This window comes from Tiliqua scincoides, chromosome 1, assembly GCF_035046505.1.
Source record: "Tiliqua scincoides isolate rTilSci1 chromosome 1, rTilSci1.hap2, whole genome shotgun sequence".
Lineage (NCBI taxonomy): Eukaryota > Metazoa > Chordata > Lepidosauria > Squamata > Scincidae > Tiliqua > Tiliqua scincoides.
This window is the reverse complement of record NC_089821.1, coordinates 168,132,580-168,147,172: the sequence shown is the minus strand read 5'-3', so window position 1 is coordinate 168,147,172 and position 14,593 is coordinate 168,132,580. Positions and strand designations below refer to the sequence as shown.

Genomic DNA, 14,593 nt, shown 5'->3' with positions numbered 1-14,593 from the left:
GGTATATATCATTTAGGTTGCAATCCAGAGGCGCTCTTGAGCTGGCGCAAGTCCCTTATGCCGGCCCAGGAGGATCGCAAATGCGTCATAAGGCACATTTGCCCCTCCTCTGGAGTCGGCAAGGGCGGCGTGCAGAGACATGCCAGCCTGCAGAGGCTGACATAAGCCTCTGCGCCAGTGGAGGCACCAAGCCTTGTGTTGGCCCCAGGGCAGCCGGGTGGGGAGTGGGAGGTGGGGCTGGGACCCGGCAGTTATGGCGGATCCCAACCCCCATTCCTGAAGAGTTTGGAGCCACTTCAAGCTGCTCCACTCTCCTCGGACTTGCGCCACCTCAGGAGGTGGCGCAAGTCTGAGGAGACCCATTGGGGCAGGGTGCCTTACCTGGAGGTAAGGGGAAAAATTTCCCCATATCTCTGACTGAGCCACTTTGGGCCCCTATCCTGCACTGGATACAGCGCAAGCCTCTTGGCTTGCCTGTTCCAGTCCAGTGCAAGGTAGGATCACGCCCTTAATGAGTAATATCACACAGAATGCATTGAAACAAACCACTTGGAAATGTCTCTATTCTATCAAAAGTCATAGCCAAATAACCAGCAGGAATGAGGCAATGGTGCATCACCATGTCCACCACCTGGCGCATTTCCCCACTCGCTACATGGGAGGAGGTTCATCATGGGAGTGACATGCTGGTCCCCACACTGGGTGACACAAACCCTAGTTACACCACTGCATACATGCACTTTATAAATAATTGCAGCAACCAGAAGGAATTTGCATTTAATTATCTGAAATATCTGCCCCCCCTGCCCCCAGTAATAAGATTTCTGAAGCATCAGGGAATCGTTAACCAATCATTTGATAAACAGCAAGTATAACATGTGACCAGTCTGCTTTCTATTTTCAGGAAATTTCAGCATAAGTGTATATATGTTCCTTTCATTCCACATAGCTTCCAACAAAGTTCAAAAGTCACAGTTTGGTAATGTGTTTTTTACGAGTAAAATGACACGAAGTTGTGAACAGTTGAAAGCCTGCTGCTTGCAAACTTGTGTCATTATGATTGATTCATAATGATTGAACAATAAAAATGTTACCTGCAGCACAATTCTATGTTTGTCTACTCAGAAGTACTTCCTGGAACATGTCTATAGGATTGCAGCCGAGCAGTTCAATACTAAGTCCACTTCTTTTGGCCAGATAGCCTATTTCAGTGGAATTCTTCCTTCTTGATCGGGCACGGTAGAGGGAAGATTGGAAGGATTGCTCCTGACCCCACTCTCTAGGCTTACTGTCAATGCTGTGTGAAAGTGGAGATCCCCTCCACTGAAACATCTTCTGCATAGGAAGTTGAAAGTGGTTTAAAGAAAAATAGTGTCCAACTGCACTGGGGAGTATGACCACCTTTTCAGGACCACACAGATAGGCAACAGTGACCGCAAAGTTGGTGACAGTGTGTTGTGAAACCCTTCACCTCTCTGAAAGCTCCTCTTTTCAAGCCCGAAAGGTTTGATGAATAAGTTTTGGGGCAATTATAACAACATTCAGTGTGCTGTACAGCTGACCTGACATGAAAGGCAAGCTCATCCCATGTTCAAGGTGTTTTAGAACAGCAGCAAAAGGGGTTTGCCACCGAATATATTCACACATAGCAGGTAGGCTCAGCCAATCAAGGCCCCCTATTGAATGTACCTGTATCTCCTTTTTCTCGTTGCAAACACTTTAATGATACTTTGTGTACTGCTATAAAATAGCATGTGAAATGTCCACAAATGCCTGCCCTTTAGCCAAATGACATTATAGTGTGGTGAGGCCTGGGAAAGGCCCTCACAGTTTTCCCCATAATTCTTTCTGTTTATATATTCACAGGAAACAACCCTGGGTATTGTGACGATCCTGGAGTGCCATCTCATGGGACCAGACTTGGGGATGAGTTCAAGATAAAGAGTCTGCTTCGTTTCTCTTGTGAAATGGGTTATCATCTAAGAGGCTCCTCCGAAAGAACTTGCCTGCTTAATGGGTCTTGGTCTGGTTTACAGCCAGTGTGCGAAGGTCAGTAGCAACTACTGCAGTCAACATCAGCTTTGTGCTTTTGATTTATTTTATTTATTTATTCTATTTGTATTTGATTTGAAGGGCACCCAGGGAGGCTAAATATTATATGATGCTTTTCTTTAAGTAAAGCTTTAAAAAAAAATTACATGGAGGCACATGGTCCTTGATAGAGAGGAGTGGATTCCAAGTTTCTGTTCTTGTTCCGTATGTTTGTTTTGCTCTGCATTCTGCTCCAGCTGCCTTTCGTTTAAGTTTGGAGGATTTCTAACATTGATTTTGGAATTGGTACACACACCGTGAAGTGTCTTCAGTTTCTGCCTTCTTTAAAAACAGTTTTCTGATGTGCACCAGCACGTGTACACATTGAGTCGATCACAGCAAAACAGTAGCTTGATGTGATCGTATCAAGATTCCTGTTTGTGTGAAGTGTTTAAATGACAGTTCAAAAGAAATATTGATGTGACTTAACCCAAAGCTGACCCAATTTCACCTGATGCCTGCATGCCGAATGCTGCACCCTTATCTAGTCATGTGCCAGCCTCTGCTTCTCCCACTCTCCAATATTCTAGCTCAGAACTCTTTGCCCGTCCACGTTTCCTCTTCCTTTCTGCCCCCTCTTCCTTTTCCAGTCCAGGAAGTAGAAGGAGAATGAAGAGCTGTGGAGGCAAGTAGACTGACTGAGATGGGCTCCCATACCAATCTGCTGCTTCAGGCAACCACTTCAGTTAGTCTCATAAGCAGACAAGCCTCAATTGTACCATAAAGATGCCTTTTATCTGTTTTGATTCAATCAAAGTGCTGGTGTGCACTGGTAACCTGCAAGAAAAACTGAAAACTGCAGGAAGCTGGGCAGGTGGAGCAGTCTGAACAAAATTTGGAAATTAAAAAAAAGAAAAAGAAAAAAGAACAGTGATCTGATAACTAGGGGTGTTTGAAAATGGTTTTATTTTTTGGCAGATTGCATGATTTGAAAGGCTGAAAAGCGGGGTTGTGCGTTTTTATTCCAAGTTCTCATTTTGATTAATTTTAAACACTTTAAAAGTGTACTAGGTAGATGATATAGTGTCAACAGATATAGCCACAGTATTATTTCTAGCTGGAAAAGTAAGCTATACAATAGTACTTTAAATATTATTGCATCCGTAATTATTTGGGAATTTGGGATTCTGTACAATCCGGCTCGTCCTCTTAGGTCATCAGAGAAGGCCTTTTTACAAGTGCTGCCACCTAAGGAGGTACGTGGGGTGGCGGCAAGAAATAGGGCCTTCTCAGTAGTGGCACCAACATTATGGAACTCCCTTCCCCTTGACTTGAGAATGGCTCCCTCTCTTGAGACTTTTCAGCGAGGCCTGAAGACATTTTTGTTTAAAGAAGCCTTCTGAGTGCATGGCCTTTTTAAACATCTCTTCTGTATCTTTTTAGTATTTTTACAGGCCTGATTCTTCTGATTTGCTACGTTTTTTGCTCTTTTTATCTGACTTTTTATCTGCCTATGGTTTTTATGGGTATATGTTAATGTGTTTTTAATATGTTTTTATCTGTGGTTATATTATGTTTTTAATCTGTTTTTAATATGTTGTAAGCCGCCCTGGGTCCCTTCGGGGAGAAGGGCGGCATATAAATAAAGTTGATGATGATGATGATGATGATGATGATGGGGCTGGTTAGAAAGTACTGTCTGAACCAGCCCTGATAGCTCTAAGGTGAAGCTATTAGGACTAGGGAAAAGAAAACACAACCAGTAGGCTTACACATTTTTTATGACATGTTCCAGGCAATGCTGTTTTAAGAACTGAATGTTTCTGCAGGCTGCCAATTACTCAACCATGATTTAATGAAAAGTTTCTTGTCTTGTTTAAACTAACTGGCATTTGCCTTAAGACAGTGAGGCAGAATCAGAGAAGACCTGGGTGTATTGTGTGTTAAGAATATGAGCTGCAGGCTGCTTTTGATCTGGATTTCCAGTTTGTCTTTTATCCACCTTTCTTCCCCCTACCAAAAAAATCAGTATGCACTCAGGTCACATACATAAGAGACTATGAACTTCTCCTTTTTTAATATATTGTAAGCACCTGTTCTCTTTTCTACCAGCAATCCATCTTCCAACTCTCCCATCAGTAAAATCTTTCACTGTTCTTTCTGCATAGAACTGAAATCCTACATTTATGTTCCACAATGACTGTGGGCGTTTTGATATGTGATATTAAGAAGTGCTGTTGAAGTGTCTCTCATACCTAATGCGTCATTTATGAATGCTATTAATGCAAGGGAAAATTCAGAAAAGAATTTGAATGTACACTGTAGCCACTAGTCTTTTTTTTTACATGCACTTGAGGTCCTCATTTCGAAGCAAAACTGATTTCCCAGGTGTGTAAAAAAAACACACAAAAAAAACACACAGTGCCTGAAACAAGGTAGGTTTTGGCTGTTCTTTGTAAGCAAAGGCAGTTGTGAAGAAGGAATAAAAACTTCCTGTCCTCCTTTTCTGAAAACTACTGCAAAAGAAACTCAAACCAACAGTTTGGAGCTGTAACCCTTCACTATAAGTAAATCTTTTGACTAGCAAGGCTGCCTCAAAGGCAAGCTACTGTCCAATTGTCTTAAGGAATGTTGCAGGAAAGATTTGCACAACAGAATATAGCTGAGCATTAAACATTGACTCCACGCATGTGTAAACGGTATTAGCCATTGCTGCGATTTATGGTATCTTTGGAAACAAACTGGAGTGACTATGCCATACATGTGTTAGGGTTTAAGAGCAAGAAACTGCCTATAAGTTATTTAGGGGTATACTGAGTCTCCCTAGATGTGCACCTTATGCAGCTACTTGTTTTGAACTGGGGCAATCGTTGTTGGAGACAAGGGTGTGGCAGCTAGCCTTTAAGTACTGGCTATGTGTCCATTTTTGCACTAACCAGGATAGTCTGCTATACCGCATGATTTCTGAACATGATTCCTCCATGTGGCTCACTAGAGTCTGGAAGAAAATAGAATCTATGGGCCTTCTTTTCGACCATCTGGTTCTGTCTTCGGAAATAGAATTCCTTTCAAAAGTTAAACTGAGGCTTGCGGACATCAGATTTCAAAACCTTCTTAGCCAGGCCACACGAACTTGTTCCCCCTTAAATTTCCACCTTCCCTTAGCCCACGATCAGATGGCTCCTTATCTGGCTCTTTTGATTAATCCTAAGGAAAGTCGTTGTGTAATTACACAAGCTAGATTTGAATGAATGAATGAATGAATGAATGAATGAATGAATGAATGAATGAATAAACCTTTATTAGGCATAGATAGAGAAATCATAAAAGCAAACATAATTAGTCCTAGTCCCGTTTATCAAAAATGGAGTTAAGATACTAAATTACTAATAAAACATTTACAGTTCAACATAAAATATCAACATTTTTGACAAATTACATTAAAGAAGGCTTGGAAATCACCAAAAGTAAAAATTTAGAAATTCCCTCTAGCACATCTGGTGAGCAGTCATTTAGGAGGCACTTCAGTTTTGCCTCATCCGAAAGCCCATTCATTTTGCTGAGAAGTGGAGTCATGTAAGTGTGGCGGGATCTAGTGTGCCGAGGACAATAAAAAAGAATGTGTATGATTGATTCAACATTTCCCAAATTACAAGGGCAGAGGCGTTCTTTATATGGTATTTGCCTATATCTGCCTTCTGTGACCTTGGATGGAAACACATTGAATCTTGCCAAAGAGATTGCACGACGTTCAGAGGGGTTGATCAGAATACTCAGATAAGGAGCCATTTGCCCATACTTTAGCGGAATAGAGAAATTGAGAGGGGAGCAAATTCTAGAAGCAAGTTCAAAGAGGTTTTGTGCCTCAATGTCTAGCATTCTTTGCTTTACCCTTTGATAAACTTCAGGGAATGGATAGAAACTTAAAAAAATCCAATGAAAAACCAGTTGATTCGATTTTTGATTTAATTTGGCTATACCATTTAGAAGAACCAGACTCAGATAGCATTCTGGATAGGAGACTGCCTGGTTTCATGTTATAATGTAATTGGAGCCAATAGTGTATGGTTAAAAGCCATGCTCTTGATACTAAGAGCGATTGTCCGGTCTCCAAACATAATGCAGAGTATGGTACAGATTTAGGTAAACCCAGGATAGCCCTCAAAAATTTAGCTTGGATACTCTCAAGGGTGTGATTTATAGAGCTAATCCAGATAGGGCACCTGTACAGGAGCTGTGCCGATACCTTGGCATTAAATACCTTGAGAGCAGCTGGTATATAACGATTGCCCTGACTAAAAAAGAATCGATTGGTGCTCTTCAAAGTGACACGGGCCAAGTTGGTAACCAATTTTTGATGAGTACCCCAGCAAAGATTGTAATGGAAGTGAATTCCAAGGTATTTAAAGCTTTTGACCTGTTCCAGTTTCTCCCCTCCGATAGACCAAGTACCTGGGCACCATGATTTTGAAAAGACCATAACTTTGGTTTTCTGAGAGTTCAGTTCAAGTTTGTTACATTTCAGATAGTCAGAAGTTCTATTTAAAAGTCGCTTAAGTCCAATAAGTGTACAGGATACTAGCACTGCATCATCTGCATAAAGCAATGCTGGAATATGCATTGAATCTAGTTTGGAAAAATGTCCATCTATCTGAAGCAAAAAGGGGTAAAATCGTGCAGAAAAAGATTAAAAAGAGTGGGTGCTAAAATGCACCCCTGTTTCACTCCCCTTTCGACCTGAATTTTGGGGGTCAATTTCCCCGAAGATGTAAATTTAATTTGGCAGGTGGTGCCTGTATAAAGTTTCTGAATAAGAGTTAGAAGTCTAGGGTCTATATTGAGTTTAACTAGTTTGTCCCATAGCAGCGATTTATTAACAGAGTCAGAGGCTCCTTTAAGATCCAGAAAAGCAACATATAATTTTTGATTTTTTAGCCTTGTGTACTTGTCAATCAGATGAGCTAAAACAGCACAGTGATCAATGGTGAAGATCCTTTTCGAAATCCTATCTGATCCCACCCTGGAAGGCCCAGATCTTCCATCCAGGATAGCAGCTTGTTTAAAAGATGTTTTGCATAAAGTTTTCCCCCCACTGATAAAAGGCTTATAGGTCTAAAATTGGAGGGATCACGATGGTCGCCTTTTTTATAAATAGGCACTATAATAGCATTTGTCCATTCAGCTGGTATTATACCTGTTTGGTCCACCACTGTGAATAATGAGGATAGAACAGGGGCCCACCATTCGGGGTCCACTTTCAGGATCTCTGACAATACCAAATCTGGCCCAGGAGCTTTCCCTTGTTTACTTTGAGAGACTAGCTCTATAGTACTTGGATGGGAGCTAGATTTAATGTTCCTTCGGCAGTAACCTCAGGAAGGTACCATAAGGTCCTTCTTCTTGATCGGCTCTGCCCTTGTTCTCTGCTCCAGGTCGAGACCCTCTCCCATATATTTTTCTCTTATCCAATTCATTTGGCTATGCGCTTTATTCATCTAGAATCTAATCTAGCGAAGAAGAATGGGCATCCAGAGCTGATGAAACTTGTATACTTATTAAATGACGGCCCAGTAGATGTGTTGCACGGCACTGCTATTTTCCTTTTGTCAGTTGTAGAAAACTATGGAAAGAGAATGATGTAATGTTTATTTGTATGGTTAGTTTGCATTTTAACCTTAAAATTTGTGTGACCTTTATTTTATTTTTAATTCTTTATTTCTTTTTATTTTACATCTTATTTTACTTTAATGACTCATTTGTTGGTACATGAATTAATGCCAATAAAGTTCTCTAAATCTAAAAAAAAAAGAAACTGCCTATGAGCAAATCTCCCAGAACTTTAAGGGTGCAATCTTAACCAACTTTCCAGCACCAAGGTAAGGGCAATGCAACTGCAAGATAAGGGAACAAACATTGCCTTACTTTGAAGAGGTCTCTGGGACTGCCCACCAACTGCAGGATGCAGCACATGCCCCACTGGCACCGCTATGCCAGTGCTGAAAAGTTGGTTAGGATTGAGCCCTAAATAACTTAAATTTTTTTTTTACTTTGTTCAGCATATTCAAAGTAGAGATGTATTTACCAGCTGTGACTAATCAAATAGAATTATAATGTGGGCTCAATAGAGAAGATGCATCGTTTGTCCCTTGTATTAATGTAAACCATGATTGTAAATGAAGCTGTTAAACTATTGTCTTGCAAGGTGCTTTTTTCTGAATTATTTTATAATGGAAAATAATTTTTTCTCTCGCTCTTTCTTCCATCCACCTTTTATTTTGACAGCTGTATCTTGTGGAAATCCTGGAACACCAGCCAATGGCAAAATAGTCTATAGTGATGGGATTTCATTTTCCAGCTCAGTCATTTACACTTGTTGGGAAGGTTACAAGACTTCAGGGTTAACTACGCGCCACTGTACAGCCAATGGGACATGGACTGGCACTGCCCCAGATTGCACAGGTCTGAACTCTTAACAATATGTTTAATGCCTGGCAACAGTGTTTATTCAGAACACATCATCCATTTGGAAGAAAGAAGTGGAATAAGAAAGCGTAGTAAATTGTATTCATGTTCATTAGACATGATTCTAAGCATCGGTACTAAGAAGGAAATTCCACTGCTATCAATGGGACTTAGGACCCAGTCCTATCAGATTTTCCAGGGCCTGTGCAGTAGTGCCAACAGAGCGTGTGCAGCATCCTTTGGTGGGGTGGCAGTCACAGAGGTCTCTTCAAGGCAAGGGACCATTTGTTCCCATACTTCTCAGCTGCATTGCAGCTGCACCGGTGCTGGAAATTTGGATAGGATTGGGCCCTTACTCCTTAGCAAGTATCTTCTTCGGTTGGCAACTTTTGACTTATTTTGCACATCCTCATGGTGGTTCTGCAAAGAAATCCATAAGCCCCTTAAACTCTTCTTGGCCCTATCTGTAATCAATCAACATGACATGAAATCTCGAATATTACTAATTTTGCTAATTATAATCTACTTTTATTTTTAAGTAAATCGCATACAACTTTTTGTTAATACTGTCTATTGTTAAGTGCTGTTAAATATCATTTTGTGTTTTTCATCATCTCATAGGAGTTAAGTATTGTGGTTTCTCAGGAACAGTGTTTTTCTTTTAGAAAAACATTGTTTATAGTCTGTGCTGGAAATAATCCAGATTTGGGGTTAGTATATGCATCTGTAATAAGGCAAACGTTACCAACAAATAAATCAGAAAAATATATGTAGTAGATGTACTAAACCTGTGCAGGGAATGTTACCTAGGATTTAGAGGGGTGTGCTTTTGCACCATCTGCATAGATTTAGGCATCTGGGGTCTTTTGCAACTTCTGATCGCAACTAATTTCTGAGGATCAGACTGTGTGTTTTTTATCCAGTGAAGTCTCTAGAACCTGAAAATGCATTTCTAAGTGTTCAAGATTATATTTGCACTCCAGCAGGGCCTACCCCCCACTACCCCGCACAAGCATTTGAAACGGCATTAATAGTCACTTCATAATTCATTGTCAGGCCTGCTTAAGTCTAAATGTAAACAAAAGAATACAGCTGGGTATGCAGCTTTTGGGATTACATATATCATATTTATTCTTGTGTGTGATGATGTTACATTGTCATTTTTTTTCCTTCTAATTTGTTTTTTTGCTGTCTCCTCACATTAGTGATCAGTTGTGGTGACCCAGGTGACTTGGCAAATGGCATTCAGTTTGGAAATGATTTTACCTTTAACAAGACCATAACCTTTCAGTGCAACCCAGGGTACCTGATGGAACCTGTTGGTGCATCCACGATATGCTGCACCAAAGATGGCACCTGGAACCAGAGTAAACCCATCTGCAAAGGTCTGAATTTAAAGTACCATGGAAATAGTTTTCTAATACTGCATGAATCCTGCGACTTTATTTTTGTAGTGAACATAGCTTCATTATTCTCATGCACGTATAGATTAAAAAGGTTTTAATATATTTGCGCTGTTTATGACAACAGGGAAGCAAAAATGAAATTGTGGAAAACAAACACAGGAACTGTTTCATGAGCTTCTCATTGCTGCTGGACAGTTCAAGCATGAGAGAACACTGTCCCACTCTAGGAGATGGGCAGCCCAATCTTATCCTGCTTGCCCGCCCTGCGGTACAGCAGCACCAAAATGGTCACAACTGTATCCTGCAGGGTAGGAGAAGCAGCCGGAGGTCTTCTTGGGGTAAGGGAACATTGGTTCCAGGGCTACTCAGATCTGCACCAGCTGCTTGGATCTAACACCAATGATGCACCAATGTCACGCTGATGACTCACTGACGTCAGGACGCTGTTCTATGGATGATGAGCTGTGTCAAGTTTTCTGTGGACACTGGGAGCATTACTGGGAAGGGCTATGCCAACATAACTGAGGGGGGCTATGCTGGCATGGCGTTGCCTGGACAAATTTAGGATATGGAGATCATTTGCACTGATGTTGCTGTATCATTGATGCAGTATCTGAATAGGATTGTGACCTAAATGCATAATATGGTCCAATAAGGGAGAGAAGGGTTTTTTTGTTTTTGTTTTTAATCAATATTATGCAGGGAGCTTGTGAAACAGCACAACCGTAGTGAGCAAGTAGGAGGGCTTGATTACTTTGTACACGTCATGATTTTGATCTTGATCCTGCCCCTCCCTGAATTTTAAAAATTATTTCCATTGTCATACAATTAAAATTTTGTTGTTCTTTTAGCTAAAAAGAGTGCGTGGGAGGTGCAGTTCGGGTTAAAATTTTGGTGAGGGCAAAGTACCAAAGCCCACCTACTCCTATTCCAATTTGACTAGGTTTCACAGGCCTTCCACATGCTATTAAAAAAGTCTTACCCTCCATCAGACCACATTGTACATGAAGGTAGACATCAAGTTCACCATTAAAGGTCATTTTGATTTGAAATGTATTGGGATAAACTAATAGTCTATTACAGATTTTCACTCCATTTTGGTTTGCCACTCATGTTTTCTAAGCTGATTGTTGAAGGGCATGCACCCAGATAAATGGGACCTGGACTGTATCATGCCTAATTCAAATTATGAGTTTAAGGGTGCAATCCTGATTGCGCCTTGGGCCAGCCCAGGAGGGTCACAAACTTGCCATAAAGTGCGTTTGTGCCTCTCGAGAGTTGGCTGGGCTGTTGCATCCAGCCTCTGTACGGACTTGGGGAGGGAGGATTCCATTGACAGAGCTTGACTGATGAAGGGGTCTGGGGTGGGTGGGGTGGAGGCAGGAGGAAGGCGTTCCAGGGTGGCAGAGGGCAGTCCCGGGGGTGGGTGAGTGGGGAGTGAGAGGTAGGGCTGGAACCTGGCTGTTATGCCGGATCCCAACCCTGTTCCCTGAGCAGCGCTGAGCGACTGCAAGCTGCTTTGCTCTCCTTGGACATGTGCCACCTCCAGAGGTGGCGCAAGTCCAAGAAGACCCATTGGGGCTCTGGTGGCTTACCAGGGGGTAAGGGGAAGAGTTTCTCTTTGCCTGCGGCTGAGCCACTTCAGGCCCCAATCTTGCGCTGGTTACAACGCAGGCCTCCTGCCCTGCCTGTTCCAGCGCAAGATAGGATTGTGCTGTAAAAGTGACAGGCATGGTTGGCTTTTGTCTATTAAAAGAAATAATAAAAACTGGTTTTATGAAAATTGGTTTTTGAAAAGAAAAATGCACTGTGAAATTAAACAGAAAATAGAAAATTATATTAATCTGATTTCATTCTGTCATTGGCTTTAGTTCTTGCCTTCCTGTTTCCTAGTCTACAATGTAAGTTGAAAGAAATTAAGGGCACAGTCCTAACCCCTTATGTCAGTGCTTTCTAGCACTGGCAATGCAGCTCTGAGGTAAGGGAACAAACATTCCCTTACTTTGAGGGAGTGACACCCAACTCCGTGAGTGACACCCAACTGCAGGATGCAGCACATGTCCCATTGGCACCGCTATGCCAGTGCTGGAAAGCACTGACATAAGGGTTTAGGATTACGCCCTTACCCATATTGTTTGTGTGTTTGTCTTATTCACACAAAAATCCCTTTGAGTAGGTTAGACTGGAAGACAGTGACTTGGACAGAGCCTAGGCCACTTAGGGCCCAATCCTATCCAACTTTCCAGCACTTATGCAGCCTTGCCAACAGGGTATGCGCTGCATCCCGCAGTTGGGGGATAGTCATGGAGGTCCCCTCAAGGTAGGGGAACAAACCCTGAGACAGAAAAGAGTGGCTAATGGAAGATAATTTGTTAGACCAACTGTTATTGATGAGAGTGCACACACAGTATTCTTATTTGTGTCTAATGCAGAAAAGATTGATATGTTTTGATACCTTGCATGGTTCTCAGATTTTTCCAATTTTTTTTCCATTAGCCATCACGTGTGGCCCACCTCCCCAGGCGTTGTATGGGAAGGTGGAAGGATCTGATTTTCATTGGGGATCAAGTATAAGCTACAGCTGTGCAGATGGGTATCAGCTCTCCAACTCTGCCATCCTTTCATGTGAAGGACGAGGGATATGGAGGGGAGAAGTCCCGCAGTGCTTGCGTATGTTTCTTAATAAGTAGCTCTTTTTAAAAGTATTGTATAATAGTGTGAAGTCCTGAGCTGGAAAACTGGGAAACGTTCAATAGAGGATCATATGGAGAAATCGCCATGGAGAAACTTCATTATATATGCAAGACCAAAGCAGTCTGCAGAGTGGCAGTGCGTATGGTGCTTTGAGGGCTAGGGCAGATGTTTTATAATAAATGGAGGCTGAAAATGCCAGCAATATACCTTAACATCCATAATGATTAATACATTATCCAAAATGCTGATGCGTGGATTTCACCTGTGGTAGTATCTCAGGCTTTACAAATGGAAACCCTGGTTCAATCACCCTTTCCAAGAGCTAGGCATAATCCTGTTGCAAAAGCAACACATTTCTTGGTAGAGCAATCATTTGTTACCTTACTGTATTTGATTTTCTCATTGATAATGCTCTAGAGTTAACACCATGGTTTCATTTGCTACTATTGATTTTGAGACTTTTGATTTCAGTGGAACTAGCCTTGGAGTTTGCCCATGAGCAACTAAACTGCCTCTCATTCTGAACTAAAGTACATACAACAACTCATAGTCAGTTAGCACATATTGTTGGCATCCTTCAGTCTCGGAAGACTATGGTGTCACGCTCTGAATGGTGGTTCTGGAACAGAGTGTCCTCTCCAGTGCGCGAAGCCTGGGTAAAGTAGGTATGGAGGATAGGCTGTTACCCATGCAGCAAATCCCCCCTCTCCATGTCGCTGAAATGGTCCAATGGAAAGGCAGAGGCCAATACGGTTGGTTCCAGTGGCGTCGCAGGAGTTGCCAGAACGTGACTGTGTTCAGCCATGAACTGCCTCAGGGACTCCGGCTCCGAATTTTGCCTCAAGGTTGACTCCTGAAGCCTTTTCCATAACTGGATGTAGCCACAAGGCAGTGGAGGTTTGGGATCAAGAGTTTTCCTTCTCTCAGATGAGCTGCCTTCCCAGGCTGACGAGTCCCATCTACCCGGTGGCTGTTTAGTCGCCTCTTGCGACAAGTACAGCCAAACTGAGGGCCTATTCTTATCCCCAGCCCCCAGGGGAAACACATAGAGTGTTAGCACATAGAGTGTTAGCACATAGAGTGAGTTCAAAAAGTGAGAGCTGGCAACTTGGTGGCCCATGATTTGAACACATGTTTTAGGCAAAATAAAAAATAAAAAAAATCATAAGACCAAGAAGGGGCATGCATGTTCATAACCTGCATTGACTAGAAATAGCAACTTGTTTTCAAGAGAACCTAAAATAAATTATCCCTATGAAACCATCCAAAGCTGCTGCACATGCCCTATCTCGTCTGATCTCGGAAGCTAAGCAGGGTCAGGCCTGGTTAGTACTTGGATGGGAGACCGCCTGGGAATACCGGGTGCTGTAGGCTTATACCATAGTCTTTCGAGACTGAAGGTTGCCAACCATTTATATAAAAGAAAAGACAGAAGGCCGAATGGCATTTTTAAAGTCTTGTCTGTTTGGGCCCCCAAGTTGAGTATAAACTGAGTTATACAAATTAGGCATCTGTGTTAAATATTTTTGTCTAGGTGGGTCATATAAGCAAATGCAGTGCTAATAATGATGAATGATACCACTACGTCAGTGTTTCTTAAACTGTGGGTCAGGACCCACTAGGAGGGTCGCGAGCCAATTTCAGGTGGGTCCCCATTCATTTCAGTTTTTCATTTTTAAAACATAGACTTGATGCTACCATGCTATGTGACTGCTTTTTACTCCTGGGTAAGTGTGGGTAGGAGCACAGCCTAGGATTGTTAAAAAGTTCCCTGCTTGATGATGTCACTTCTGGTCATGACATCACTTCCTGTGGGTTCCAACAGATTCTTATTCTAAAAAGTGGGTCCTGGCATTAAAAGTGTGAGAACCACTGCACTAAGTTATTATTATTAGTATTAACAGTATTTATATACCGCTTTTCAACTAAAAGTTCACAAAGCGGTTTACAGAGAAAAATCAAATAACTAAATGGCTCCCTGTCCCAAAAGGGCTCACAAT

At 41.9% G+C, this 14,593-nt stretch overlaps 1 protein-coding gene across 1 annotated transcript in view; it reads left to right on the top strand.

The window, feature by feature from the left end:
* CSMD1 (CUB and Sushi multiple domains 1) overlaps nt 1-14,593 on the top strand; it is a 947,002-nt gene that overhangs the window by 902,646 nt on the left and 29,763 nt on the right. Inside the window, exons 57-60 of the mRNA XM_066622693.1 lie at nt 1,867-2,049; nt 8,314-8,490; nt 9,699-9,878; nt 12,396-12,569. Coding sequence (XP_066478790.1) covers nt 1,867-2,049; nt 8,314-8,490; nt 9,699-9,878; nt 12,396-12,569 — 714 coding nt within the window. The remainder of the gene's footprint in view (nt 1-1,866; nt 2,050-8,313; nt 8,491-9,698; nt 9,879-12,395; nt 12,570-14,593) is intronic.